At 42.8% G+C, this 27919-nt stretch overlaps 1 protein-coding gene across 3 annotated transcripts; it reads left to right on the forward strand.

Annotated features, from left to right (window-relative positions):
• The first annotated feature begins 255 nt into the window (after positions 1-255).
• On the forward strand, positions 256-27898 carry ptpro (protein tyrosine phosphatase receptor type O). Of its 3 annotated transcripts, XM_053861660.1 has the most exons (27): positions 256-579; positions 10008-10269; positions 10342-10497; positions 10646-10798; positions 11461-11949; positions 12068-12229; positions 12306-12502; positions 12582-12702; positions 12807-13000; positions 13082-13193; positions 13833-13996; positions 15238-15358; positions 15701-15834; positions 16060-16198; positions 16888-17008; positions 17202-17270; positions 18180-18263; positions 19891-19926; positions 20101-20182; positions 22246-22336; positions 22519-22595; positions 23157-23291; positions 23370-23492; positions 23635-23789; positions 23859-23994; positions 24282-24414; positions 24566-27898. In XM_053861660.1, the coding sequence occupies exons 1-26, from the start codon at positions 520-522 to the stop codon at positions 24384-24386; spliced, it is 3678 nt and encodes a 1225-aa protein (XP_053717635.1). In that variant the 5' UTR covers positions 256-519; the 3' UTR covers positions 24387-24414; positions 24566-27898. The 3 variants fall into 3 exon arrangements, with proteins under 3 accessions (XP_053717635.1, XP_053717636.1, XP_053717637.1); XM_053861661.1 differs by lacking the exon at positions 18180-18263; XM_053861662.1 differs by lacking the exons at positions 17202-17270; positions 18180-18263.
• The last annotated feature ends 21 nt before the right edge of the window (positions 27899-27919 follow it).

Raw genomic sequence — 27919 nt, forward strand, 5'->3', positions numbered from 1 at the left:
GGGGGGATCTGAGGTGACGAGGCTGAGAGGAGATGGCGAGGCTTGGGGAAGACGTGGAGGACAAAAGTTGGGCAGAAGAAAAGGAGGGTCCCGTGGAGAGGAGTGGAAGATAAACACAGTCAGGACACTGTCGGGGAGATCTGAGGTGAAGAAGAAGGGGGGGGGCATGAAGGGAGGAGTGCTGAGGGGGAGGAGGGGGGATGTGTCTCCGGGCAGCAGGGCGGGGCGACGCCGCGCAGCAGCAGCAGTCTCTCATCCCGCTGACCGACACCGACCTCCTGCCTGTCTGCAGGCCGCGGCATGGACGCCGGAGTTCCACCTGATTCCTCTGGATCACCGTGTTTCCGGCTCGAGCGTCGGTTGAAGCGAAGCAGGATGACGAGGAGCAGCTGAGGCTGTAAGGCTTCACTGACGGATTGTGCGCGGAGCTTCGCGTTCCGATGCAGCAGAGGACCGCCATTGTTTGGATGCGCCGCAGACCGAGAGGAGCCTGAGAGGACCGTTGGAACGAGAGACAGCATGCTGATCCCGGCGCTGCTGCAGCTTCTCCTGGCCGCCCACCTGGTCTCCTTTGTTCCGGTAAGAAGCCCGTTTTAATCCCTTTGCGGTGTCTTTCCCCCCCGCTGTCATGTGGAACGGGAACGGCTTTGTTTGGTGGAAACAGAGCAGACGAAATGTGTTGTCTGAACCGCTCTAAGCGTGTGTTTGTCCGTGGAAGTGGGAGATGAACACGTTGTGGCACCGCATCTCGCTTTTCCGCGGCGGCAGCAGCATTTCGCGTCTTGCTAGGAAAAGTGGGTCAGTCGGCTGCTGCTCAGTGATTCCTGCAAGTCTGTCAGCATCACTGACACACACACACACACACACGGTGGTGCTGATGGTAGAAATCTGCTCAGGTGAGATCTGATTTGGAATCTCTGCTGGAATTATTCGTCTCACTGCCCCCTGCTATTAACCCCCGCCCCCATTTAGTCAATATTTGCTCCAAGCTCTTCATCACTATATTGCACTGTATATGACACGCAAGTATGCTGATGTCACCTCTGTGGTATACAGCATTCTGATGTTGCCAAAGTAGTTCAGTCTGGTTTTATTTACAACCATTTACATGTGACCTTTCTCCAAGGGGTTCCTGACCTTTCTTTCCCTGGATGGGTTAGCAAGCTCTGAGCAAGGCGTCCTGCTGGTGTCACGGGGGATCAGAAGGGCATCACTTAGCCAGACAGTCTCCAGTCTTCCCATGTGTCCTTGCGTTGAGAAGTGTCTGCCGTACTCCGAGAGTGAGCACCGTACCCAGTTGTATCAGTCAGTCAAGACAAGTCTAGTGTCTTTAGTATTACCGTTGTTACCATCTGTGAATGGAACCAACACGTTTAAAAGCCCCAGTATGGCACAAGCCTTACTTTTCTTCCTGAGGCATTGTGTTTTGTTTACAAGTTGTGTCAGTGGTTTGATGGCGAAATTCGTCACAACAGTCCTGACCTCTTTGTATGTACAGTTTCCCGTCACCCTATGTGTTCTACTGTGTGCGGGACTACTAAATATTATTAGATTGAATTTATTTGTTCAGTTTTGAACACATTTGTTTTTTGTTAACAATAAACCAAAAAATGCCATTTGTTTTTGTTTGTCTGTACAGTGCAGCCACACTTTTGGAAGCTTTGAAATGTTACGGGTGTCCAGAACAGTTTTCCCCCCACTGTATATGCGTAAGAAGTTTGCTTTGCTATGAAACACAAAGATACAAGAACACTTGCTCCAGACATGTGAACTGCTTCTGCTGCGCTTCTTAGCAAACTGCGTGAACAATGAAACAAGTGTTTAGTTTACTGCTGCTGTTGGTGGTTTTCGCGGTAATTAGTGTGATAAGGATCTTATTTCCAGCTGGTGAAGTCATTAATGTTCTCAGGCTGCTGGCGGCTCCATCTATATGTGGCAGAAAAACCTTGTTACACTGGAACAGAGTCTTGTGATAATGAGAGAATTAGCATAATGCCTGCAAACAATACTGTAGGTTACATGCTGTCTGTTCATGATGTTCATTTAACTGTATTGTGGTGGTAGATAAGTGTGCGCCTTTATTGAAAAGCTTTAACGTCTGCTTCAAAATCTTCAGACTTTTTTTGGGTTGGTATCCTTTAAAATAAAAATAAAACACACAGAATAATAACACTAAAAGTGTGTATAAATTCTCTTGAATACATTGTGGAGCTCAGTAGTTAAGTTGTCCTCACTGTGGTTTTATGCACAGCATTTACTTCAATTTGACACGTTTAAGAACTTACCATCAACAGTCTTTTCTGCTATACACCATGGAGCCTGTGACCAATACTGTGACAAATGCAGGCTTTCTGTACACGTGCGCACACACTTCAAGCTCTCACTTTCTGTCATCTAATGGGTTTCTGGACATTGTTCATTCAAGATGACCAAGAAAAGACGCCTAGGTTTCAGGCTCTCGACAAAACAAAAACAAGAACAGAAGTTCTGTCAAGTTCACAATGATTCACGAACACTGTAACATTTGTTCTTATTCATTGTCAAGAATAGTTCACATGTATATAGTTTTCCAATATTGGAATATTGAGAATTAATCCATGGCTGCAGAGCTAAAGATGCTCGAGAGCCCCTGGCTCCTTGCCTCTTCCAAATCCATGGACGTCTTTGTCTGGCATCGAGATACAAGTCCTAGAGGACAGACTCAGTTTGTGCTCCAACCAGAGAAGAGCACTGCCAAGTCCAGCCATGAAATCAGTTCAGAGCTACTGAAACCAGATCACAGTCGAGTTCTGATGCTCCCCATTTTCCTATGGAATGGATTATTCTTCAGAAAGGCCAGTCCTTCCAAACCGGATCCTTTAGCGACTGGCAGAGCGATCAATGATGTCGTTCACAGAGACTAACAAAGTTACATTTGTTGCATTTATTCTGATAATTTAGACCAAAATATATTTATATTGCAGTCTGTTTGCTTTGAGAGTAATTTATTTCGGTTTTACAATTTTTTTATTTCCACTTACTAAATAATAAAAAACTCCATTCCATCTAATGCCACAATATCTATATATCCTATGCTGACTTCATAAATAGTCCTGTATGTTGACAGAAGATAAGCTAAATCTTTACAAGTAGAGCTAAGTAAAAAAAACAGTGAAATCAACTTAAAAATGAAGTAGGAATGGCACGAGATACTACTGGCAAAGTTAAAGCCATACACACGAGACATTTATGTCCATAAATGAATAACCTTGTGAATGAATCCGGCCCCGAAAATATGTTCGGGCTGCCGCTGTCAACCATGGTTCATGGTCCATGACTGACAATAGCACAGTGAGGACGGATTTACTCGATGCCCGTGCAAGACCAGGATAACCGATACATACTGTAATTTCTTTCATTACATTTTACTTGAGTTGTCCCAATTTTTGCAATCGATGCGTTCTGCTTTTTTTCTTTCTTTAGATGTGTTTTCTGCTGCACATAATAAAAAGCATGAACCCAAACCTGATCACAGTGTTGAAGGGCACCCCACCCCCAAACTTCCAACCCATGGGGCATGCGGTCTCGCCAAGCTCTCTTCAGCTCTGCCATGCGCTTTTGTTTTTTAAATCCCAGCCTTTGCGACTCGGAAATCTCATTCTATCACGTTGCGATTTCGATTTGAATCTACAAAAATCATTCAGATGTTGTTATTGGCACCGTTATATGTCTGACGAATGCAGATTTGTGTTTACTCAAATCTAGACACATTCTTTCTGTTATCCAATATTGATATATGTAATATATATGTAATATTGCTGTTATCATATATTACTTATATGTTATCCTATTTTTAGAAACCTATCAGCAATAGCTTTGGTTGAGATCATTGTTGAGAAAACAGCTCTGTATCGCCTCATGCATTTGTTAAAACATTATGCAAAGATGGTTATTTAATCAGCCAGTTTTGACAATGTTCATTCAAACTTGTTTACACATTGCTCATCACATTTGACTACGAAACTGACTGTAATGAAAGTACATTTACCCTGTTTTACGACATGGTTGTTTCATGACTGTAAGTGTAGTGGAAGCTGAGGTTGTTCTTATGTTGTTCAATTGCTAGTTATTTTCGTACTGAAGGATTCAGATTAGCAGTATATGGCTAAAATGAGCAGATGTTAATGCTAAAATAGCTTCTCTGCCACTTTCTTCTTTGTATTAAATTCCAAAGCGGCTCTTTGGTTCAGCCAACGTGTTCGCCGGCTTTGATTAAATTTAACAGGCTCTATCCCCGGCTGTTGACTCACCCGACCACATTGATTGAAAATGGAGATTATTTGTGCACTTTCACATATGGAGATTAGCCCGCTAGTGATAATCCAAACACCACTGTAAAACAATAGCAGCAGGAGGCAAGCGTGTTGATAATCCGTGCAGGAAATCCTTTATTGACACAGATGTTGTGTTTGTTTGTTTTATAGAAAATTGGAATTTACTTTATGCTGATGCAATTTAGCATGTGTGAAGATGAAATCTTGACCCAGCTCATCTTTATGATTTACAATGATCACTTTAACTCTGTTAGCACTGTTATCATTGCATTACATTTCACATTGCGCTTGCCAGTCGTAGTTGTTTCAGAAAGGAAAATCTGTGTATCTAATTCCAGCAGCACGACTTTTGTCCATGGCTGTGACATGAGTAAAAATCCCAGACATAAACATTATTTTTATAGTGGCTCAACCTCAGCCCACAGAGATGAACTGTAATTGCGTGTTACTGCCTGACACTGCGAAGAGTTGTTTCACTATACTGAGTGCGTCCTGCAAAGATGACACCTCAGAAGCAGTGTCTCATGTTTGTCACAGTGACTGTTTGGATAAAATCTTAAGAAAACGCTGTGTCACATTGTATTTGTGTTTTGATTATTTGATAGTTCTGTAGGCAGTATTGTTAATGTGTACCTTTAAAGCGTCATTTCAAAGCTGCAGAAGAGCAGTGGATCCGTCTGTTGTTTTTGTAATGAAGCTTTTATCCTCTTATGATGACTACATACAGGATGGATGTGGTGTAAAAGTAATGTTATGTTGTTCAATCTGTGCTGGAAAATAATGATCATTATATAAATTTTAAATTATAGAGTTTGCTTTAAAAGAATACTATCTATTATAGTATTGTACAATGATATCTATTGTACATTTTTATAGCTATTGGTCTTGCATGATGTTCCTATGTTAGTTTATAATCATGAATAGTTTCAAAAAAAGTTTGTTTTCAAATCGAAGGTCAGTAGTTTAGTAGTTGGCTAGTGACTGTGGAGAATAATCTGGATTAGAACATGCAAGTTTAATAAGAGATTATTGCTCTTTTTCATGATTTATTTGTTGCCCAAATGGATTTCTCATTAAGTGTTAGCAACTGTCCATCATCTAGAGCAGTCAGCCCATCACTCAGCGAACACCAAACCTTGGGAAGAAAAGTGAGAATTGTGCCGTCATGGGGCTTTTAAACCGGACAGAAAACTTGTGGGTTCCATTCATAGTCTAATGGACAGCATCGCCCTAGTTGGAGCCGTCAAGTGTCCATCAGCCCTCCTCCCTCTCCTGCCCACACTATTATCCACGGAGTGAAACAAAAACTGGTTTGCATGATAATGTTGGCAGCTGCCACAGGGCAACTTGACCTGACTCCCCCATTAGCTGCTCATTCATGGGGTCACATGCTTCCTTTATTGATTTTGGTGGCACGCTGGAACATCTTGCGCCTCTCGGCCTCAAAGAATGTCACCAGAACAAAAATCACAGATTGCATTTTTGGGTTGAATATTTTTTTCTGCGCATCAATTTCATGAATGTCTAATCTTGGTGATAAAAAATGTCAATAGTGTTTACAGCCTGTTTGAGGAAACCTCAGACTTGGTTTGACAAATTGTGTTTTTGGTTTGCTCACTTCAAAGCTGGATGCCTGCATGTCACTTCAAAATTGGCTGCTTGTGGCAAGCGTTCCTGCAACCATGGGCACCCTGCACACACACTGAGCTGAACAACTGTTGTGTTGATTTTATAGGGTTTAGCCTTCTTCACCACAATACAGAAACTTGAGTTCAGGCACCATACGCTTGGCTGCTCCAATGTGCTGCCAGCGGTTACCACAGGCTCCTAACACTATGCCCCGACTGCTGCTGTGACGCGTCTCCTTGTTGTTTTTCCTTGTGTGTTCTTCTGTCTCAGGCACCATCTTGTCTTCTGTTCTTACCATATTGTTTGGCCAATTCCTATAGCAATTATCTTTTTTCCCAGTTAATCAGTATACGTACATACATATATCTTTATGTTATCACCACTATTGAGATGTCATGATTCCTGGTGCCAAGCATTATGTTGATTATTAAAATCTAATGGTGAAAATATTATTTCTTTTATATTTTTGTCCAGCTGATATTTACCTCACTTTTTTATCATATTAATTTAATTTTTTGTGTATGTGTCTGTGAATATTGATGTGTAGTAATTAATGTGGAACATTTCTCTATATATTTTTATTTATTATTTATAAATGATGAAATAACAATAGCAGATCATTATGTGAAAGGCATGACCCCTCCCAGCCGTGCCAGTGTATGACGCAGTGAAACAACACTGATTTCCCCTCCCTTGTCTAGACTACAAAACTGTTTTCGACTAGGCCGGCCTGAAGATGTGTACTGAAGCTTTGTCAGCCTTGTGTCATGGAGAGTGAACCGGTGAAAAAGAATAAGTGAACTGATCCCAGGGAGCAAGGTGGCGTGGTCACTGTGTGTGCTGTAAGCATTTTGGGTGCTTTGTCCACCGAATGCCAATTCTGTAAAGAGGCGTAGCAGTCATGTGACTATTAAATGATATACTGAATTTACACGACAGACTGTTTATGCAGACAGAATGGGTTTAACTGTTGGCAAATTAAGACATTTGTACAGTGTGATGTTGGATTGTTTGGAGTTGCACAGCCAAAAACGTGCATCAATTGGGAATTAATGATCCATTAGAGTAGAAGTGAAATTCGACCTCGTGCCCAATATCTGCTGGGATTTTCTCCGGTAACCTTGCCAAGTTCTTGATAAAGCAGTCGATGAGTCTGGATCGCATAGCTGGACTAATGGTTCTATAATTAAAATATTTATGTTAAACCTCAATTTGCTCTCACTGTGTAATAGTGCGCGCTTGTTCCAAGCTTCAGGTCGGAGCGGTTGTTTGTCTGTCTATGTCTGTGTGCCGTACATTAGCACATTAACATTCAGTGCCGCTGCCAGTGGCCTGTAGACTCCCTACTCACCGTGTCCATGGTAATCCTGGAATCAGACAGAATCATGAGCATCTCCCTTCGGTGAGCCTAAATGTGTGTCTCCTTTCATCTCTGTTGCTATGGTGACCAGAGAGAGGCCATGAATCTGGATGGATCTTGTCTTCGTCATCATCCTCATCATCTTCTTCCTTATCCCGGCTGCTAGGATGAGTGTTGTGTGATGAGTAAAGGCTGATGACGTTCTTCTCTGGCAATTTTCCGAAGCGCGTTCATACTTCTTGTAGGTGTTTATGGAGCATTTAAAGTCACACGAAGCATATTAAGCTAGCTCCTGTGCGTCATCTTGCAGAGGCTAAATAAGGAAACTAGGCTGAACAAACATGAAAGCCGATGAATGTCAAACTTCAATATCAAAAAGTGGTGTCCACCTGTCTTACAACAACGTATTTTTGGGGTCTGTTAGGTATAAAGACTGAATTTATTGAATCAGGTTGTTCAAAAGGCAAGATCAATGCTGGATCCCAGTTTTGAGTTAAGGTTGGAAATGAGCAATGTATTATTCTCTACTGATTCATCCTACAACTGTCAGAACGCGTGAGCCAATACTTGCTGACAGCTTGTGAAAGGCAAGGTTGTGTGAAATCGAAATTAATTGAAATTTGTAGCGTGTCATTGTTGACACAGAGCATAGCTTGTTATTTACACTTGTTATTAATTTTTGGGAAGACGTGATATTACACTGCAGTCTTTGTCAGTAGTGGCTGTTGTTGCTGCAGAAATAGGAAAGAGCCCCGAGTTTAACAGTGTTTGTAAATTCATGACTGTATTAAAGGGAATTGGTCACACAATTTATTTTGATTTACAGTGTTTCTCGCAGAGTTAGATTGCTAAGGCAGCTGCCCAGCCCAAATAATGCTCCCTGCCTTGACTGCATTCACTTGTGTGGCACCTCTTTGTTAGCTGAGACGGAGATACAAACATCTTGGAGCGTGCAGGCAGGCTGTCATGCTCTCACCGTGGCATCTCACACAGCCACAGTTTACCCCAAAATAAAACTGATGCAACTCAGTCTGTGACGATACGAACACAAGGCCACCGCCTTGACGAACAGATTTTCTGCAGAAAACATTGCATTTCATATTATCACTCATACCAAGATACATTAATTTCTCATCTGTGGCTTGTAAAAAGTGTCATTTTAATCCACGACCTTCCAAAGAAGCTGACTCTGTCAAAACAGAACGCTTACATGCAGGATTAAACGCATATTGGTGCAGTCCATGTAACAAACAGTCTACATCTTCCTGGCCAAAGACTTTGTTCGGAATCAATTACTCCATTAGTTTCTGTTTTTCTGTCATTTTGCTGACTCATGAGTTGTAAGTCCACTTTAATTGATTTGAATGTCTTGTGTCACAAAAACACTGGAGCTAAAGGTTTTATTGAGCGTGTTATATATAATAATCACTTTGTTGTTCCCCTAATAGTTCTGATGTTTATTTTGTCATTTTGCTCCTAGTTTGACAAATGGGTCATCGCTGTATGATTTATCCTTAACTGCCTAATTTAGCACATTAACTTGAGTCCAGGAGTAAAATGAGTGTGGGCCTAAACTAATCTTTCTTGAGGACATTCTGTTTTTATTTTGGTGTGATTGTATTTTCTAATTCTGTGGAAGTTATGATACCAGATTAATTATGTGGGTCAGAATATGGCGCTGGATTATCTTCTAGTCCATCATCCTGCTGCTGCTGCTGCTGCTGTGTTCGTGTGTCATATAAAGCTGATTCATGCGTGTCATCGTGTTGATACGACAACGGCAACACATTAATCTCCTGTCGACCACGTTTCTGCTTATCAGAGGACTACAAAGAAATCCTGACTTTTTTTCCTAGATTAGTGAATGCACCTTTTGTTGAAAGACATCCCTTATAATGTAAAACGGACTTTTACTGGTATTAGGTTGTACGTTTGGGTTATTGATGCCTCACTATGTAAAATATGACCTGAAACAATTGGCACCTCTTGGAGTTAGTTTAGGTTCATATTCTGGAATCATGGAAGTTGTTTTATTGATGCCATTGTGTGGTGTAAAATAAGCAGGGTTTTTCAACTGGTGTGCCGCGGTGTGAGAGATTGAAATGAATAAGTCTCGCCTAATTTGTCTGGAAATAGTGACCTAAATTGTCAGATTTTTCTTTTTCCTTGAGGACTAACACTGACCAAAAACTTAGGCAGGTGAGTTAGTCTCAGAAATACATGTGAGACTGTCATATAATTGAAAGTTATTTAAAAAAAAAAATTAAATTAAAAAAAAAAAAAAAAAAAAAAAAAAAAATATATATATATATATATATATATATATATATATATATATATATATATATATATATATACTTGCTTGCCAAAATAGCCAAGTGTCAGTTGCTACAATTTTTCACAAATTAAAAAGGACTTTCGACTAAGCACAATTGCTTTGGCTGAGGTTCCTTTGGTGGTGAGCCTTGGGAATTTTTTTAATGAACAAAGTGTGCTGTGGCTTAAAAAGGCTTGAAAAACACTCTAATAGAGGTATGCGCTGTCTCCGTGTTTCTTTTGTTGTCCAGTTTTCTATTCTCAAATATTATTTCTCCTTTAAAATCTGCTGGTAATTTCTCAATGGACCACAGTATATTTAATTAAGATCTGTGTAAATTCTTCCATACGACTCCTCAACAACGTGTCATGTAACTTCTGTCTTGCAGGTGTCTGAGGCGTTCCAGGTGAGACTGAACAACGAAGGTTTAATAGAGGTGTCCCTTGAGAGTTCAGACCTCCGGGAGAACGTCTCGTCGTACGCTGCCCAAATCTCAGGGGAACCTCGACCCAATGTGGTCCAGTTCGTGAACGCCAGCCAGCCTCTGCTGTTCAACACTTCATTCCATGGCCTTAGTTACAGCGTGGGGCTGCTGCTCCGACAGGGGCTGTTATGGTCCAGACCCGTCAAGACTGTGTCTGTCCTCACCAGTAAGCAACCGGATCCAGATACTGGCTGTTCAAACTCACTTGTGGCTTATCTTGAATCCTGCTCCTCCATAGGACCGCTTCCTGTCAGCACTGCTCACATCTCAGACTATAGCGACTCTCCCGAGACTGGCGTGGTCTTTGACCTGGAGGCACCGGCCGGGAACGTGTTCAGTCGGGTCAACATCAGCTACACTGAGGGGCGAGAGCGACGCTCCATGCTCTACAAAGGTCTGGAATCTTTCTGTTTGCACATGTTTTGGCTTTACGCATTTGTCACAAAATACCCAATCTGTGTATGTTTAACTAGTGTAACCTACTGTTTTTGTCGCTCATATTTGGCAGTAGATTGTAAAGAAATGTTTGTGTGTTGGTGTAGATTTCTTCCGGGGGAAGACAGTGTTTAAACACTGGTTGCCGGGCTTCTGCTACCGTGACATTACATTCCAGCTGGTCTCCGAGGCCACCATTTACCAGAATGCCATGATGGCTGTTAGTGATGTCACACACACGCCCCTCCATCACCGCACAGGTAACGACACGCTTACGTGCGTCTTTAATGTAGGAAATTCTATCATGTTTCATTGTCTTCTATTTGTTTAAACAAAGTCATTATTTCTGACAGCACTGTGGCAGGTTGTTTTTGTCAATATTTTTAGACTTGACCTGAGTCGCTGCAGCCTCTAAAAGTCAGGTCATTAATGTGACCAGCAGGCAAGAAGCCGTGAAGCAGCGGTCGCTGCATTATTAATGCCATGGAATCACATCCAGCAGGCCGCCACAGCTTCACAAACAACAGTTGTTGAGTCAAGCTTTAAAACAAGAAACAGAACTTTTCAGCGTTTTTAGTCAACCAAGTGTCATAAAAGGCATTTGTAACGCAGTGTTTTAAATAATCTGATCGGATTTTATGTTTCAAAGCTGTGGTATTGATCCAGGTCCAATTCTTAGGGAGTGTCGAAATCGCCTGCTAACTGTTCATAGCTGGTGTTCCCTCTACAGGAAACGCAAGTCTAATTTGTGAAATTGTCTTTTCATTGTTCAGTGTTGGAGGCTCAATATTGCCTTAATTCTAGGGATGCACCAAAATGAAAATTATTGTCTGAATCCAGAAAAATGAAAATGAGGTTACCAAGGCAAAAAAATAGTCAATGTTGTCTATCCTGACAATTGTCCTCCTGGATTTCCCATCAGTGCCCTACCCTCCCCTCAACATTACCCATAAAATTGTTGACCTGAGCCAGAGAGGGTCAACAGGCGAAACCCCAGGCAGCGTTGCTCCTGAAGGAAAGCAGCGGTCAGCGCGCTGGGCACGAGAAGTCGAACAGCCTGACGAGGAGAATGAAGAAAATTCGCCTGAGCAGACGACGTCTCAACCTCTTTTCACGCTGACAAGCAATGAGACGGCCACCGCAGTCGACATGAACGCCCTGGTGACCACTGACCCTCAGAACTACTGGCTGGAGCCCACAGAGTCTCCCACGGCTGACAAGGACGATGGGTTTGTGAATGCTGAAGTTCCAGAATATGAAGACTCCAATGAGCCGGGGTCTGCTATGGTCCTCCCACCCGAGGCGGCTGTTCTTCCCACTAAGCTCCCACCAATATTGTTGGAGTTACGATGGCTCCCTCCGAAACCCCCTACCAACTATGATGGCTTTAATGTCTACATTCACAGAGACGGTGAGTGAAAATACACCTAAAGCTCTCATTCTCAAAGGAAGACTGATGGATGTCAGCTGGAGGCAGGTATAGGTAGAGAGAGAGAGATTTTAATGTCTGATTTGTGCAAACCCACCAGGTAACTTGACTGAAACAGCAACAGTGGATGAAAACACTCATGAATTCTTCACCGAGTTGACGGAGCCAGGGACATACAAGGTCCAAGTCACGACCCTCAGCTCATCTGGAGATTGCGACGCACGAGAAAGTGCTGCAGACACTGGTTTCACCTTCTTCCTCAGTACGTTGGCCGGTCAGACCACAGGATGCGACCTCAGACACCTTCATAACACCTTTCTCTTCGGATTCTGTCTCAGGTCCGACTGGTGAGCTGCTGGATGAGCTGCGTCTGCGTCCAAAGGCTGTTAGCGTCAGGCTGTTGGATTCCAGCACGGCTGCCGTGTCCTGGGCTCCGTCCTCAGAGAACCACAACGGGAGCGTGGTGTCAGTAGTGTCAACCACCTGTCTGAAGCCGAGCCTGAGCCAGAGGATGGAGACCAACTACTGCAGCGAGGTATTGCAGCAGACTTTGGGTTCTGATATTATAGATTTGTTGACTGTCTGACTGCAATCACACCACTTTCTGTCCACAGGAAAACTCAACAAGTGACATCATTACGAATCTGACCCCAGGTGCTCAGTACCGGGTCGTAGTCTACCACACCAATGGTCCGCTGATAAGCCCACCCTCAGAGCCTGTCATCATTGACATCGGTAGTCTAATATTCAAATTTACAATGTTACGATTTGCCCTTTCTAACACGAAGCATGTTGATCACTAGACAAAATGTAATAATCTCCTGTCTGTCACTTGTCAGAGCCCACCGGTGTTAGTGAGCTCAATGTCTATCCGCTGAGCCCGACCGCCGTGATCCTGAGCTGGCAGCGGCCATATCACGTGGCCTTCCGCAAGTACGTCCTCCAGACCTTCTTCTTCAACCCTGTCACGTTGTCTTCAGAGTGGACCACCTATTATGAGATTGCAGCCACGGCCTCTGTCATCGCCTCAGTGGTAAACACACTGCCACTAAAAGTTAACGGTCTGGTGTCGCACACTTCAGTGTCTAAATATGCTCACGGTTAATTCTTCCAGCGGGTGACCGACCTTCTGCCAGCGTGGTACTACAACTTTCGTGTTTCCATGGTAACTTGGGGTGACCCACCTCTGAGCTGTTGTGACAGCTCCACTGCCAGTTTTGTCACAGGTATGGAAGCATCACAATTATATTCTATTCTTAATAATTTGATATTTATTTTGAATGTCACCACCAATGTTACCTCATATCACTTGTAAAACTCAAGGCCCTGGTCCCAGATCTGGCCCGCCTTGTCATTTTATGTGGCCTTCAAGAGCAGATCAGATTCAATAGCTTTTAAAAATCTGCCAAAATCCAGATAACTTCCAATGCGTGTTGACACCACGTCATATCGAGATAACTGTTTTGCAGTTCGACAGGATGTAATGTGTGTCAAGAATTATTATGGAAACTTGAAAAACTGATGCAGATGGAAGGGACAGTTGTGTATTTGTTCAGAATGCTTGTGTGTCATAGAGGAAATGTATGTTGTTTATTGTACGGTGAAGCAATCTTAATATTAAGAGAGAGACTGAACTCACGTTGTCTTACTTCCTGGCAAAGAATGTGTCTAATGGTTTAGTCCATTACTTGAGTTTGACACCTGTGTTTTGCATTTCACAACAAAATGACTACACTTGACTCAACCAATGAACTTGTACCTATTGTTAAAACAAATGCTAATTTAAAATGACCTTAAACACTGAGCGCTCACCTTTTATTCGACCACGATGTGCCATTAAAGTATTTAATTACTTTGTCCTTCAGCGCCAGAGGCTCCTCACATCTCCTCAGTGGATTATTCTCACGGGGTTCTGTTCTTACGCTGGACTTACGGGGAGCTCTTCATTGACCTTTCCCACTCCAGGATCCTGCACTGGCAGGTGGTCGCTGTCGGGAAGAAATCGGCTGAGAAAAGCTTCTCAGTAGACGTGAGTCACTTTGTTGCCACCTATTTGTTTTCTATGTGGTCGGTATTGAAAATAACTGGTATTTTCAGGATAAATGAGTTTAGACAGGTGTGAGCCATCGAATGTCTCCAGGTCCGGATTAAGCTTTCCCACTTTAGCAAGAGAAATGTAAAGAATACGGCGATTGCTGTCTCCTTCTCTGTGCTTTTTTCACAATGAAATGTCTTGAGCAGAAGTATTGATTTTTCCTGCTCGGCTCCATTCAACCGTCCAATTACTGGCAGCCAAAAGAGCTCCTGTCTCTGCGGCTGAGCCTCAGCTCTCCCTTACCTCAAAGTGGCCGATTACACACCGCAGATGGACCATCGGCAGCTAATTAACTGAGTTGAGATGCAGGTGATGCTGACGCCTCGATGAGATTTCGATTCCAAAATTACTTACACTTTGGCAGTTTCTAGTTGTATTATGCAGCAATTTTGCTAAACACCCTGGAGCAGCTGAGTGGGTTACCATCTGTCAGATGCTAAATGGCTTTGTTACCACCCAACATTTAATTTAGACGAGGAAGCCAGTCTCCAAATAAATACACGCTTAAAATAAAACAATCCTGTAGCACCTTCAGGAGTTTGGGAATATACCAAAGTGGGATTTATGGCTATTTGAATGACACTTGTGGAGGTTTAAATGGCACATATTGGACAATGGGCATGACTTTTTCCCCCAAATAGTCGGTTGTGATGTTTCACAAGCCCCATAAAAGATCTTTGTGGGCCCGATGTTTGCTATAGAGTCACTGTACATGGTGAGAATGAGAGAGCTGTTTGAAGGCGGTTGCCCTGGTTACCATTGTGGTTCAGGTGGTTGTAATGGAGTTCCCAAATACCCACCATTGAGGTTCTCAGGTGGTTGCCACCGGGGGGTTTAAATTTTGTTACTAGCGTGTTTCAAAGTAAACGACATAGCTGCTTGGCTACTGCAGGTTATAGCCAATTGAATATTGTCTCCTACACGATTAGAAGTTTATGATTCAGAGGGGTTCAGTCTGGATGGCTGTTCAAATGGAGGCTTGTACATGAGAATCTGAACTTGCTATGGCGGTTGATTATAACTTAGTGTTATTGTTGATACTAAATGCTATACTGTGTCGCTCGTGTATAAAGACCTACTATAGCTATCTCCAGTGAGCAGTGATTTCCAGTGCTGAGAAACAAGTTTAAGTTGTTTCAAAAGGCTGAGTGAATCATCATTCTATGTTTTGTTAGGTGACACGTAACATGATGCGGGCGAGTCTTCCACTGCCACCAGGAGATATCTACAACCTGACGGTGACGGCTTGCACCGAGCGCAGCAGGAACACCTCCATGCCAAACATCATTAAACTAGGTAGGAAGAAAGTCATTTCAGAAAACAAAACACTGGATCCAGATGAGTATTTCCACTATTAGCTAACTTCCCTCTCACATCCATGCTGTCCACGCCTAACTCAGCTACCATTTCACAATCACATCGCTCATTCACTACTCAACTAGTGGTGAAAAAAAAGAGGAATCACCATCAGCCTGTCATTTCGACAGTTCATGCAGAGCCCAAAACTGAATCTGAAAGTTAATATTTTTCACTTCCTCTTTGGTGCATTTTCTTCTCGGCAGGAAACGACAGTTACATTTCGACATGCTTCAGTCACAGTGCATGCTTCCATTCTGATGGTTTTTCTCTGTGCTTCAGAACCGGCTCCTCCACGATCTTTGTACGCCATCAACGCCACACACTCATCTGTGACTCTGCTGTGGAACGAGGTGGGCGTAGTCGACCACTACCAGATCATCTGCAAGGCCACGCGAGCAAACAAGGAGCTGAAGGTAACAGCCTGCTCTTTGGGTGTTGAAGTCCATATAAATTTTTCGTGAGCTAAAGTGAGTTGTGCTGTTAATTAATAAGACAATATCCATAGGGAATTCAAGTCAGTTCTAAGACGTGTAAGGATGCACTGGTACCTTTCATGTTTTCATGCTGTAAATTACAGTTTTGGGAGGATTGCCTTTTTTGTTGTCTTGGTCAATTTTCTCCGCCCCATTTCTCTTCAGCCGCCGGAGCCTCAAATATCAAACTCACATGTGGCGACCATTTCCGGCCTGACGCCTGCCTCGTCCTACAATTGTACTGTCACCAGCTACAGCTACAGCACTGCCAGCAAACCAGCGCACATTACCATCACAACTGTTGGTAGGTGGAGAGATGCCTGAGTGTGTGTCTGTCGGGTGCAAGCAGAAAAAGAGTTCAAGAAAAAACTTGAATCCAGTGCTCGCATGTAAACTTTGGGGAAGTGAAATGGACTTTAAGCTCGGAGTTTAAAAGTCTTGGTTGGTTGGTTTTGTAAACATGTGTTTGTGACTGAAACTGGCTGGACAACAAATACAAGAAAGAGGGTGATTTTAGACATGAGTAAAATAGCTACTTTTAGTGTAACTTTAATCCGTTTTACTGCCAAAGTAACACAGTCGGCTTCAGTTTTTTTCATTCTGAGTCATGATTTTACCTATTAATTATTCAACATTCCCAGATATTAGCTGAATATCTATTCATCCATAAACTAGTATGTATTTCACTTAGATAAGTGCTGGTGAAAATGAGCAGCGGAATACATTAGCAAGGTACCTCATCCGATTGCCCCAATAATAATAATAATATAATATATTCAAAATAACAATTGTATTATTTCTGTATCTTTAAAATTGTTGCACTGAAATTTCTTTTACTGAACTAACAACAATGATGGAACTGGTCATTTAAGCTGACATCTTTAACAGGCTCAGATACACTTCTACTGTGTTCTAATGTGCATTTAAATGAATGTGATTGTCCAGAATTTGAAGCCTTTTTAAGTGACTGGGTGTTTAATGGTTTGTGTACAGCTAAAGAGATGAACCCAAGTGTGGCAGCCATCTCTGCTCTCGCCATCCTCAGCATTCTGCTCATCAGCCTGCTGGTTTTGTTTCTACTGGTCCTTCGCAAGAAGCACTTACAGATGAGCAGGTACAGAAAAGTTTGGGGTTTAAAAAAAAAGAAAGAAGGAAGACCTCATGTTTGCCCTTTACTTTCACACTAAATCCTTCTTAAAGTAATCTCAATTAACGTTTCTAACATTCTTTTCCTGCGTGGCGCTGTGTTTTTCTGCCTACTCATCAAAGATCTGTAACTTCCCCTAACGCGTGTGTGTGTGTTCCAGAGAGTGCGGTGCTGAGACCTTTGTCAACTTCGCCTCATTTGAAAGAGACGGGAAGCTTCCCTACAACTGGTAGGATCCTGCTCTCTGATTCTCTAAGTCTTATTAAAGCGCTCCACATTGTGTCAGCCGAGTGTTGCCTAAAATCAGAGGCAGATTAGTGACCTGGGAGGGTGGGTGGGGGTGTGGGGTTTTTAACATGATGCTCTTTGCTCATCAGATTTAAAATTCTTTAAGCACTCTGCTCTGACCAGGATGACGGTGGTGGGGCGTTTTTGAGCAGCTAAATGGTGTTTGTTACTGATGGAAGCTGAGGAATAATCTCAGATTATGTTGTTTTGGTATCTGTTGAGAGAGAGAGAAAGAAAAAACACCTCAAGACACGCTGTGTGATTAATATAAGAGCTGAAAGACGGTCAGTTAAGGCAGATTCTGTCTTCATCTGCTGTTGTATTTGACATCATCAGTGTCGTGGGCTCGTGGCTCTGCTTCTGCTGCTCTGTGGTGTAGTGTGCTGTGATGGAGAGGATTCATACTGGACAGACCACTGACAGGAATAATTGTTCCTTTCAATGATTTCAATTGAGTCTGTAACTGTATTATTAAAAAAAAAAGATTTTCCACAATTGTAAATTTCTCCTCAATGTGAAAAAAAACCATTTTACTGAGGATGATCCGTGAGTCGGCTTGTTCCAGAAGCCGCTGTGTGACCTGGTGACAAAGTGAGGAGTGTTAGACACGACGCCGTCCTGTAACAGTGAACTGCGCGATGACGCAGTGATGTCACAGGCTCGGCTGGAGGTCGTTGAACAGAGTGATCATTGACGTGCTGCGGCCAACAGGCGCCTGTTGTCCCCGGAGACAGCGGACGCTTTGTGAGCGGCTGCATGACGCATTAACTGTGTGTTCAGCACTAATGTGCCTATTTACTAATGTCGCCCCCTGCTGTTCTCTGTATTTGTGTTTATTTGAACCCTTCAGGCGAAGAAGCCTCTTTGCCTTCCTCACCCTTCTGCCATCCTGCCTTTGGACTGACTATCTTTTGGCTTTTTATATTAATCCGTGGTAAGTAAGCAATGAAGGCACGTTCCCACCACAGCCACAGGTCTGACCAGCCGGTGACCAGTCTCTGAAGGAAAAGTCTGGTGTTTTTGCGGTCTGCCACTACATTTCAGTGTCACCTAAAGAAATGATGTGTGGACGTCAAGGTTTATTTGTTTTCTTTGCATGCTCTGGAGCTGTAAACAGGTGGAACAGTCGTCACAGTGAGACGTACTGTAGATCAAGACACCTGATGACAAACTAATATTTCACATTGCGACAACTTAAAACTGAGATTTATGGCTTCAATCACTTAAAACAGACACATCGAAAACCTAGACTGTTGCATTAGCATTGCGGTATTAAATATCATGTATTGTAGGGCTGGGACTCTATAAGGATATTCATTGTTTACAGACAAAAATAATGAATTGACGCAAATATTAAATTCATTGGGAATATTCTTCAGTGCACCACATTATACATTATACCAAACCCACCATGGTGGAGGTGTGCAGACGGATGCAGAGTTTAAACTGTGCACTTCATGTAGCTAAGAGTTTGCTCACCACTAAAGCACTTCCACCCTGGTGTTTAATATTCTTAAATCGACTTAAATCTCATCATTCTGGTGTCCCACCCTGAGTTATTTTCAATTGAATCATAGATGCAAAAATCCCAATTTGTTGCTCATGAACCTTAATTCTTACTTCATTGTCTGTCGTGTTATAAGAGTATGTCAACGTGTCGATGACACGAACAAGAAGCATGAAAGCTCCAGACTTTTCCTTTCCTCTCTTAAACAGTTGCACGTGAATGAGCTTCTGAAGCAAAAGTGACTGTGTCTGTGGTGATCAAACTCCTCCACTAACAAAAGTTGATGTAGCATGTTGCTAACCGGATCTGCACTGCATGAAGTAGCTTGTCGACTAAGACGTTCACTTATGACGCTCCAAATTTTACATAGAAGCACGTGGTGCGGTAAAGTTAGATTTGATTGGGGTTGACTTCCAGGAAGTAGAGCATGAGGAATGAAGTCAATGCAAAATTGTTGCATGTTTCACAACAACTCTGGGTTGAGCATGAAATTATTCTGTTATTTTGATTGTTGTTTTAGGATTTTCCAAACTAGGCCTGTGTACTGTAGAAAAAATGAATCCTTTCTTTTTTGTGTTTTTTTTTTTAGATTAGATTAGAGTGTTTTTATTTGCTGTAAGATATTAAGAATGTCTAACTTAATGATAAATGTATAGATGTTGCCGTTTATGCACAGAATTGGCTTTATTAAGAACATAACTTAAAGCCCACCTGTATTTTCCTTATAAATGACTTCGCAATATTGCTTTTTTGTGAGTGTTTCAGAAAAACACAGTATATTAACTATAAACTATTAAACTATTGCAATGATTTATTAGATATTGTTGACTTATATATTGAAATTATTTGTCTTTACACTTTTGGCATTTTATATTGACATTTAGAAGTGAACACGCTTTGCATTCAGAAATTAAATTGCAATTTATAGCAATTTTCAGTACTTCAACACCTAGTACAGAACCATAACGTATCATTCTGTTAAACAATGATTTTCAATGGCCTCCTGTTAAATCTGTACACTTGTCATGAAGCACTGACTTGTTTGTATTTGTAGGAGCAAGACGGCTTTAAAGAAGCGGAAGCTAACAAGGTAACATCACTCAACTGCAGGGTGGCGTGTGCCTGTGCTTTAGGATGTTAGAATTTGCAAGTGTCTTTTGAGTCAAAAAAGTTTGCTGCTCTCTCTGAGTGAGATTTTTTTTTTTTTTTTACTGTATCTTTTTTAAAATGTTCTAAAATCTTGTTGACATTTATGTTGTTGCAGTCCAGTGCAGCTGGATGATTTTGACTCCTACTTCAAGGAAATGAGCAAAGACTCTGCCTACAAGTTCTCGTTGCAATTTGAGGTAAGAAAAAGATGTTGCATGTGTGTATTTATGTTTATATTTACAGTATCTCGCCAAAGTAACAAACACGGATCCGGCCTCCATAATCTAGATTTTGTTTCATTGCTGACATTAAGTAAAGAAGGCAGAGGTCACACCATTAGCCATTTTTAAATCCATCGATGTCATTACTTGTACAAGTTTGGGCAGGAGTCACTTAAATAGTTTTTGTGCCTCACAGGAAACAGGAAAGTTCAGTGCTTTGTTTGGACAGGCACTTTAATATGTCACACATTAACTGTAATATGGTGTCATTGAGTGCTGACTTGCCGCTGTGCAGTGAATGTAATTGTGACAGGGTCACAAAAGTGAGTGCACCCCTCATATCTAAGCAAGTATTTAATCATATCTTTTCATGATGCAATACCAAAGAACTGACGCTTTGGTACCATGTAAAGCGGCCAGTGTAGAGCTTGTGTTACAGTGTAAATTTACTGTCCCCTCACAACACAGCTTTTGATGTTTAAAGCGTAGTTCACTTACACTGTTATACAAACTGTACTCATGAGCCGTCTGGCAATTGTCCACATCTCAAACATAGTTTTATGTGTAGATATGTGAAGCTTTGGCACAGACTATCCGTCTCATCATGGAGGAGTGCCACATTAATGTTTCAGTGTTGCTCTTCAGCTCAATGTGTACGAGTCAAGCAAAGTGTAAAATTAAAGTCATAAATCCTTTTCACCGGAGGCAACACCATCTTGTCTCATTACATATAGTCTCACATCTGACCACGTCTGGATCTCTGAAGCAGACAAACAGTTTTGTTATATTGAGCTTTGTGGGAAAATATCAGAAGCCCTGGGCAGCGAAAAAAACATCGCAGGAAATTTGATGGTGGAGCTGATTTGGTGTGGAAGATTGAAATGACAGGTGGCGAACTGACTTGGTGGCTGGAACAAAGACTTTGTGGTTTATATCGCCACTGATGACAAGTGTGGTTCTTTGAAACCCTCAGCTGTTGATAACCAACCACTATGATGTTCATCAACACCAGTGTGGCTACAGGAGATAAATCATCTGTCCATATACTGAGGTGATTTGCATCGCATCTTAGAATTTATAAAAAAAATGCTTCATTATTAATCTCTCAAAACCACTTCTCAAATGAACTTCCCTTTAAACCCTCTTTTAAAAAGTCACTAGTCCACACTTGACACTATCGTAGCTCACTGCAGATCAGAACTTCAGAGACCTGTTCCTCTCTGTATGACTTTATGCAAAGAACACAGTTTACTGCGGGAGTTTGGCTTCATGATAGAGAAGCCTTTTGAAGGTTTTCAGTGAAACGGCTCCCTTCTGCCCCCATCACATCGTTTTCCATTATGCAAAGGTTAAGGACTGATGTCACCCGACTTCAAGTTGCTTTTTTCGAATGTAACTTTGTGGCAGGAACATTTTAATGTTTCAAAATGACAAAACTAAATCCTAACACCTGCTTTCTGGTGTCAGTGCATTTACTGCCCAGTCAGTTCCATCATCAAGGCATCTGCTGCTTGGACAAAAGATCAGACACAAATTGTATTATTCACAAATGAAAGGGCGTGTTCATCCAGGCGTCTCCTCAGAATGTGTCTGGTGCAGGCAATTGGACGGGACACTGACATGTTCGAAATGTAATAGATGGTGGACTAGAATCTTTTTTTTTCATTGGCCAAAAATCCTTTCATGGCGCTTATGTAGGACATTTGAAAAGGCACTGAGAAACCTGGATGACTCAGCAAGCCTGAGCAATAACATTATTTTTAAAAAGAAAACATCCTAAATGTTGTCTTTGATTCAACTCTACTTATTAATAAACAAAACGCAACACAACCTCTGCAGAGGATGTTGGAAGTCACATGCTGTTGCTGTCAGATATGAAGGCTGATGTAAATTTGAGGGGGTCGTGGTGTTTATTGTTATTCTTCAGTGTGAGCATAGAGTACTGCAAACATTTTGGGTGAACTTGTTTAAAAATGTGAACAGTTAGATGTGTGTTTCATTAGCGGTGTGAGGTTTAATCGCAGTGCACTATTTCCCAGGAGCTGAAGAGTGTCGGACTGGACCTTTCTCATGATGCCGCAGACCTGCCAGTCAACAGACCCAAGAATCGCTACACCAACATCCTACCTTGTGAGTCACCGCAGACCTGAGGTCTTAGAACAGTTCAAACCGCTCGAGTCCATTTCCTCTGACATTTATTTTCATACAGAACAAGGTAACGCTGGTGCAACCTTCCCCCATGGCTGTGCGGAGAGAGATTGATTTTCTTACATCCTTTCAGCTAACAGATTTTCTGTCGCCTCTTCCTGCAGACGACTTCAGCCGGGTGAAACTGATCTCCATGCACAACGACGAGGGCTCTGACTACGTGAATGCAAATTACATACCCGTGAGTCACTCTCCCAAAGTTTTCACTTCCTCTCAGTAATTTAACGTGGATTCAACTGACCGCTCTCCTTTTTTAGATGCTTCACCTCTTGAGGCTCTTTTGAGGTTTGGAGCGTAAAAAAAATGAATTCCAGAGGTCAATGGGGAAACTGTAATACTACAACTGTACTATGATTTATTCGACATTCATGTGTCCATTAGATCCGTACTGAACTATAGGATCAGAAAATGATGGCTGAGAGCAATTCTGAATGTGTGCTGAGTGCTGCAGCATCGGAGGAAAATCCAATGTTTATATCCTGCTGGAGACAATTGTGCATCTTTCATTGTGGGCTTACCCCCACAATCCAAACTTGTACTGAAAACTCTAAATTTTACTATTGTGAATGTGTGTACATAAGCGTATGTTTGGAATTTCATCATCAAAAGGTAAAAATATATGTTACAAAAGATGAATAAAGCAATTCAATGAACTGCTGAATATTGATGAAAAGGCCTTCAGAAGACAGTGGAAGCATCTGTCTCTTGTAGTCACTTGTCTTTCCTCCCTGGTTGTGTTCAGGGTTACAAGCATGCAAAGGAATACATTGCTACTCAAGGTCCACTGCCAGAGACCCGGAACGACTTCTGGAAAATGGTGCTGCAGCAGAAATCGCCCATCATCGTCATGCTGACGCAGTGCAACGAGCGGCGCCGGGTGAGTTGGAGGCAGCTTTGGGTTCTGGAGAAAAGAAGTTTGTGTTCGTCTCAGCTATGTGTGTTTGTCTGCTGGCAGGTCAAGTGTGATCACTACTGGCCGTTCACCGATGAGCCGGTCATGTACGGAGAGATCAGCGTGGAGATGCTGTCGGAGACGGAGTCTCCGGAGTGGACCATCCGGAAGTTCAGACTGGGCTATGTGAGTTCTCCATCCACTCCGAGATGTTTCGCTGTCATGTGTGAAACCACCTAACATGCTAACGTTTGGTCAGGATGAGTTGCATCAATAGCTGCGTCCACCTTTTTAAAACCAACACAAGCACGCGTGTCGCCCCCTGTAGGCCGATGAGAGTCAGGACGTCCTCCACCTGAACTACACCTCCTGGCCAGATCACGGCGTTCCCACGGTCAATGCCATCGAGAGCATCCTGCAGTTTGTCCTCATTGTCCGGCAGCAGGCCAACCGGACCAAAGACCCCATCATCGTGCACTGCAGGTGAGGAGGCGTGGCCTGACTGCAGCCTGGTGACCTGACATCACATGCTGAGGCTCTTCTTGTGTGCAGCGCTGGGGTCGGCAGGACGGGCACCTTCATCGCTCTCGATCGGCTGATGCAGCACATCAGAGAACACGAGTTCGCCGACATTCTGGGCATGGTGTCGGAGATGCGCTCGCACCGGCTGTCCATGGTCCAGACTGAGGTTGGTGATGAATTCAGCTGGAAGTCACTTGAGTGCAGCTTCACTTTTATTCAACCCAGAATGTACGGTGTATCGTGGCAATGATGAAGTGGGCTAAACATTTACCGTCTGGAGAGGTCTTCATCTTCCCGCATACATTTGTCTGTCAATAGTGCGTGTAGAGTTACTGCTCTGAGCTTCTGTAGTGATTATGGGATGTTTGTAGGCATCAGTCAATGTGCCGCTCCAACACAGTCGGAGGACAGACTCAGTATTCCCCTCATGCTAACCCCGCTGTCTTCTTCCAGGAGCAGTACGTGTTCATCCATCAGTGCGTCCTGCTGATGTGGCAGAAGAAGAAGCAGCAGTCCATCACCTCTGACGTCATCTACGAAAATGCTAGCAAAACATAATGGCAGCTAACGTGTCCGAAAAGATGAGGTGCGCTCACAGTCAGCTGGAATCCACACTCCACTGTTTACGAGTGACATTGCTGTGTTTGCGATAACGTTACTACTGAATGGAGTCTTTTCAATGGTATTTCTTGACTTTTTTGGTGGAAGATTTGTGACCAGAGTTCTCCCTCTTCCAGGTGGCACACTCCCTGTAGTGCATCAGGCGTCTCTACTCTCTGCAGATGACTCATCATCAAAAGTGGCAAAGAAGCTAAATTGATGCCATTTTCCCCAAAAACATGTCCAACAGAGCGTGTTATGCCTTAAGGAGAGGACTGAGCAGCATCCCCCCCCATCCCCCCGCCACCTGCCCTTGACTGATGAGTGATGCTGGGGTCGATGAGCGCCCTCCTGTGACCAGATGTTTACACTTCATCAGTTCAGACGTCACCATGAGTCAGCGGATCTCCTTCCATTTTTCGCTTTTGTTCATCTCAGGAGCAGCTGACAGGTCTTTCCGTGGAGTTAAGCTTGTCGGTCACCTTCACGCTGCGGGTCAGGACTCGGCGTGGACGTGGCCGGACGTCGGACTTGCACAATATCATTACGTACCACGTGCTGACTGAAGGTTGGACCCAACATGAGCACAAAACTATCGCGTGTTTGACTAACGTCTTAATCCGTGGCATCGTCAGTGTTGTTAATATAAGTCCTGAATCATCGCTGCTCGGTCAAATCGAGAACCTCCGAACGCCTGAATGTTGGCTGAATCTGCACAAACCAGGGACCACCTGCCGCGAGGAGGGACGTGGCCGCTCGCACCTGGAGGACGGTTGTTGTCGTCTGTATTTGCACTGAGGCCTTGGAGCAGCTGACCCGCTGCTTCCGACTGGACGCTAACATGACGGACGTTGTCCAGGTTTGACCACAGCCACCCTGACCTTTGTAGAGACTGAGGAGAGGTTTCATGCTGAGGACTGATATTCACAGCCGTCTTCTCCCCAACACAACCGGATGTTTGTTTCTGCTGTTACTGGTGTGTTATTCATGTGACAAGACAATTAGATCACAGTTGGAATGGTCTCCCCCTGGTGGCAGGAGACTGCATAAATTCCACTACCAACATTTCGTTTTTGGTTTTGCTTGCAAAACGTTTTTGTGTTTTAGAGTTGCTAAATAACACAGAGAAACATGCATGTTTATTTAAGACATTATGTAACTCAGCGTGGCCATACCATGAAAAATCATGATTTTTTTTTTTAAACAGACTAAAACACTTCATGAGTTACACAGGGACCAATGAAGTTGACTCCGTAAGAAGAAGTAGTCTCAACCAGTTTTGTTTGGAAGTAAGGGCACATTGATGGTTACAGCCGCTCTACACCAAAATCATAGTAATGTCTCCTGGTCTTATTTGTTTGGAGCGTATCTGCTGTTGGGAGGAAAATCTTTGGGCCCCCATTGGCACCTGAATCCATCACAGTGTGTAGTAGATAAGTTTTGGCTGGAAATAATGTCAGAAGTCCTCATATCTTCAGTGAACATGCCTCAACACTTGAGAGCAAGCAACGCCTTGATTTAACCCTTGATGGCCCTACAATCTTAAACATGTGGCTCAAACGTCACAATTGGTCCAGATCACAGAGGCCCCAGTTTGCTGGTGCCTCAGGCCATCAGTACTTGTGCAGCGTATAAAGCCAACAACAGTTTTGTCTTCATTTGTACACGACGTACTAGTCAAAGGGGAAGCGGCGACTTTATACAAAACTCTCTCACTGACCAGGACACACAGGACGTCAACAAATTATTTTCTTTTTAAGTTCATTCGACGTATGAATGGCTGTTTTATGGTAGATTGTTTCTTTCAATCAAGTTTTATATCAGACATCCTCTGTTTTATAAGTGATGAGACTCTGGTTTACTGAATTTGAAAACGTGTTCAACTCGAATATTAAGAAATGGCAGTAATACCTCTGCGGTATCTTTTAAAATGGTACTTTTATGTTGGAAGAGCGGTTCGAAATAGGTGAGTCTTTTTCATTAGGTTTGTTTGAAGTAGTTTTATTTTTAAACTTAATATATCAAGTGTTTTTCACATCCCCAACAACATTCAATTCAAGACGTGGTGATGATGGGATTGTACATGTCCCAGCTCGCAGCTAAGTCTCTGACTAGATTCCTGGTGACACATTCAAAGGTTCCATTGAATCTTTAGGATCGCCTGTCCGCAATATTAAAGTTGTGGTCTCTGCATTTTGTTAAAACTCTTGTGATGCTTGAGATTTGTCTCACTGTTAGTGGTTTCATAACTTTATTTCAACCTCATTTTTGGCCGTCCAATGGAGTCCCGCTGTAAAAGAACTCTCGACAGTTATTCACTTATTCGTCAGTCATATGGAAAATGCATTTTCATCCTTGCTACATTAGATGCCAAAACCACAGGCTTCCCAAAGACATGATTTTTCACAGTAGGTTATGAATAATTCTCAATCTTTGAATAGGATTGATATCCTAAACTGTCCAGTTTAGTTGTTGGGCTCAGAAAGGTGAATTGGAAAGTTTCCTTTCGTGGTCCTGTCTGTTCACTTCCCGGAGAAATTGGTGAATGTTTATTGGCGTGAACCTTTCCTTATTGTGGCCTTGAGGTTCAAACCGATTGGACGGACTTCCGACAGAGTCGCCGCTGGATCTTGGTGAATATCAGATGTACTGTACATACTAACTGCTGTTTCTACTCGTCATTGCAAAGTAACTCTTGTGAAAATGGCTTCTGTTGCTTTAGAGGTTTGTTACTTGTAAATGTGAAGCATCGTTACCTGAGCCGCTAGTTTCCTCGTTTGGACTCTAGAACTAGTCTGGCCGGTCCAACGCACTTTCTTCTTCGTCTGTCGGGAGTAAAATACTGGTAGAAAACGCAGACCTGACAGAAGCTGTGGAGATTTCTGAAGCTCACCGCTGATCACTCGTACGCTTCTCTTCTCTTACTTTGTGTCCGTCCAGTCAACTTGTTCGTCTTTGGTGCCATTTTTGTGATGTGTGTCACTTAAAATTTGATGATCGCTGGATCGTCTTCACAGTTTCGGTGTGGAAAACAAAGTAAAACATTGCAGTTCAATCATGTGTGGTTTGTGAGTTTATGACTGGTTTGAATGTCTTTTAAAGGTGGGTGCTCCGGGGAAACTTTGGTGGCACTTCTTTACCTGGAAATCGTCATTTCAGGATGTAACTTTGCATTACTCAAGGTTCTTGCAGGCAGAGTTTCTGGTTAGTTTCTGTTCCCGACTCATCACCCAACACTCCACCACAACCTCATCAGTCCACCTCAAAACACCAGATACACTCTGGCTTTTGCCTTTGATCAACGTCTCTTTGATCTGTGTTTTCATGTTCCATCCTGAAAAGTATTCTCTGCTAGTTTGAATGGCAAAACTTGAACGCCCAAGTCATGATATTAACATGTTTGTTTTAGGTGTCCTTTAACTGGTGTTGACTGGTCAAAACATCTGGGCCTTGAGTTTATGCTGTAAGGAAATGAATAGCAGTTTTGATTA

The sequence above is a fragment of the Synchiropus splendidus genome, chromosome 4 (assembly GCF_027744825.2).
Source record: "Synchiropus splendidus isolate RoL2022-P1 chromosome 4, RoL_Sspl_1.0, whole genome shotgun sequence".
NCBI classification, from domain to species: domain Eukaryota; kingdom Metazoa; phylum Chordata; class Actinopteri; order Syngnathiformes; family Callionymidae; genus Synchiropus; species Synchiropus splendidus.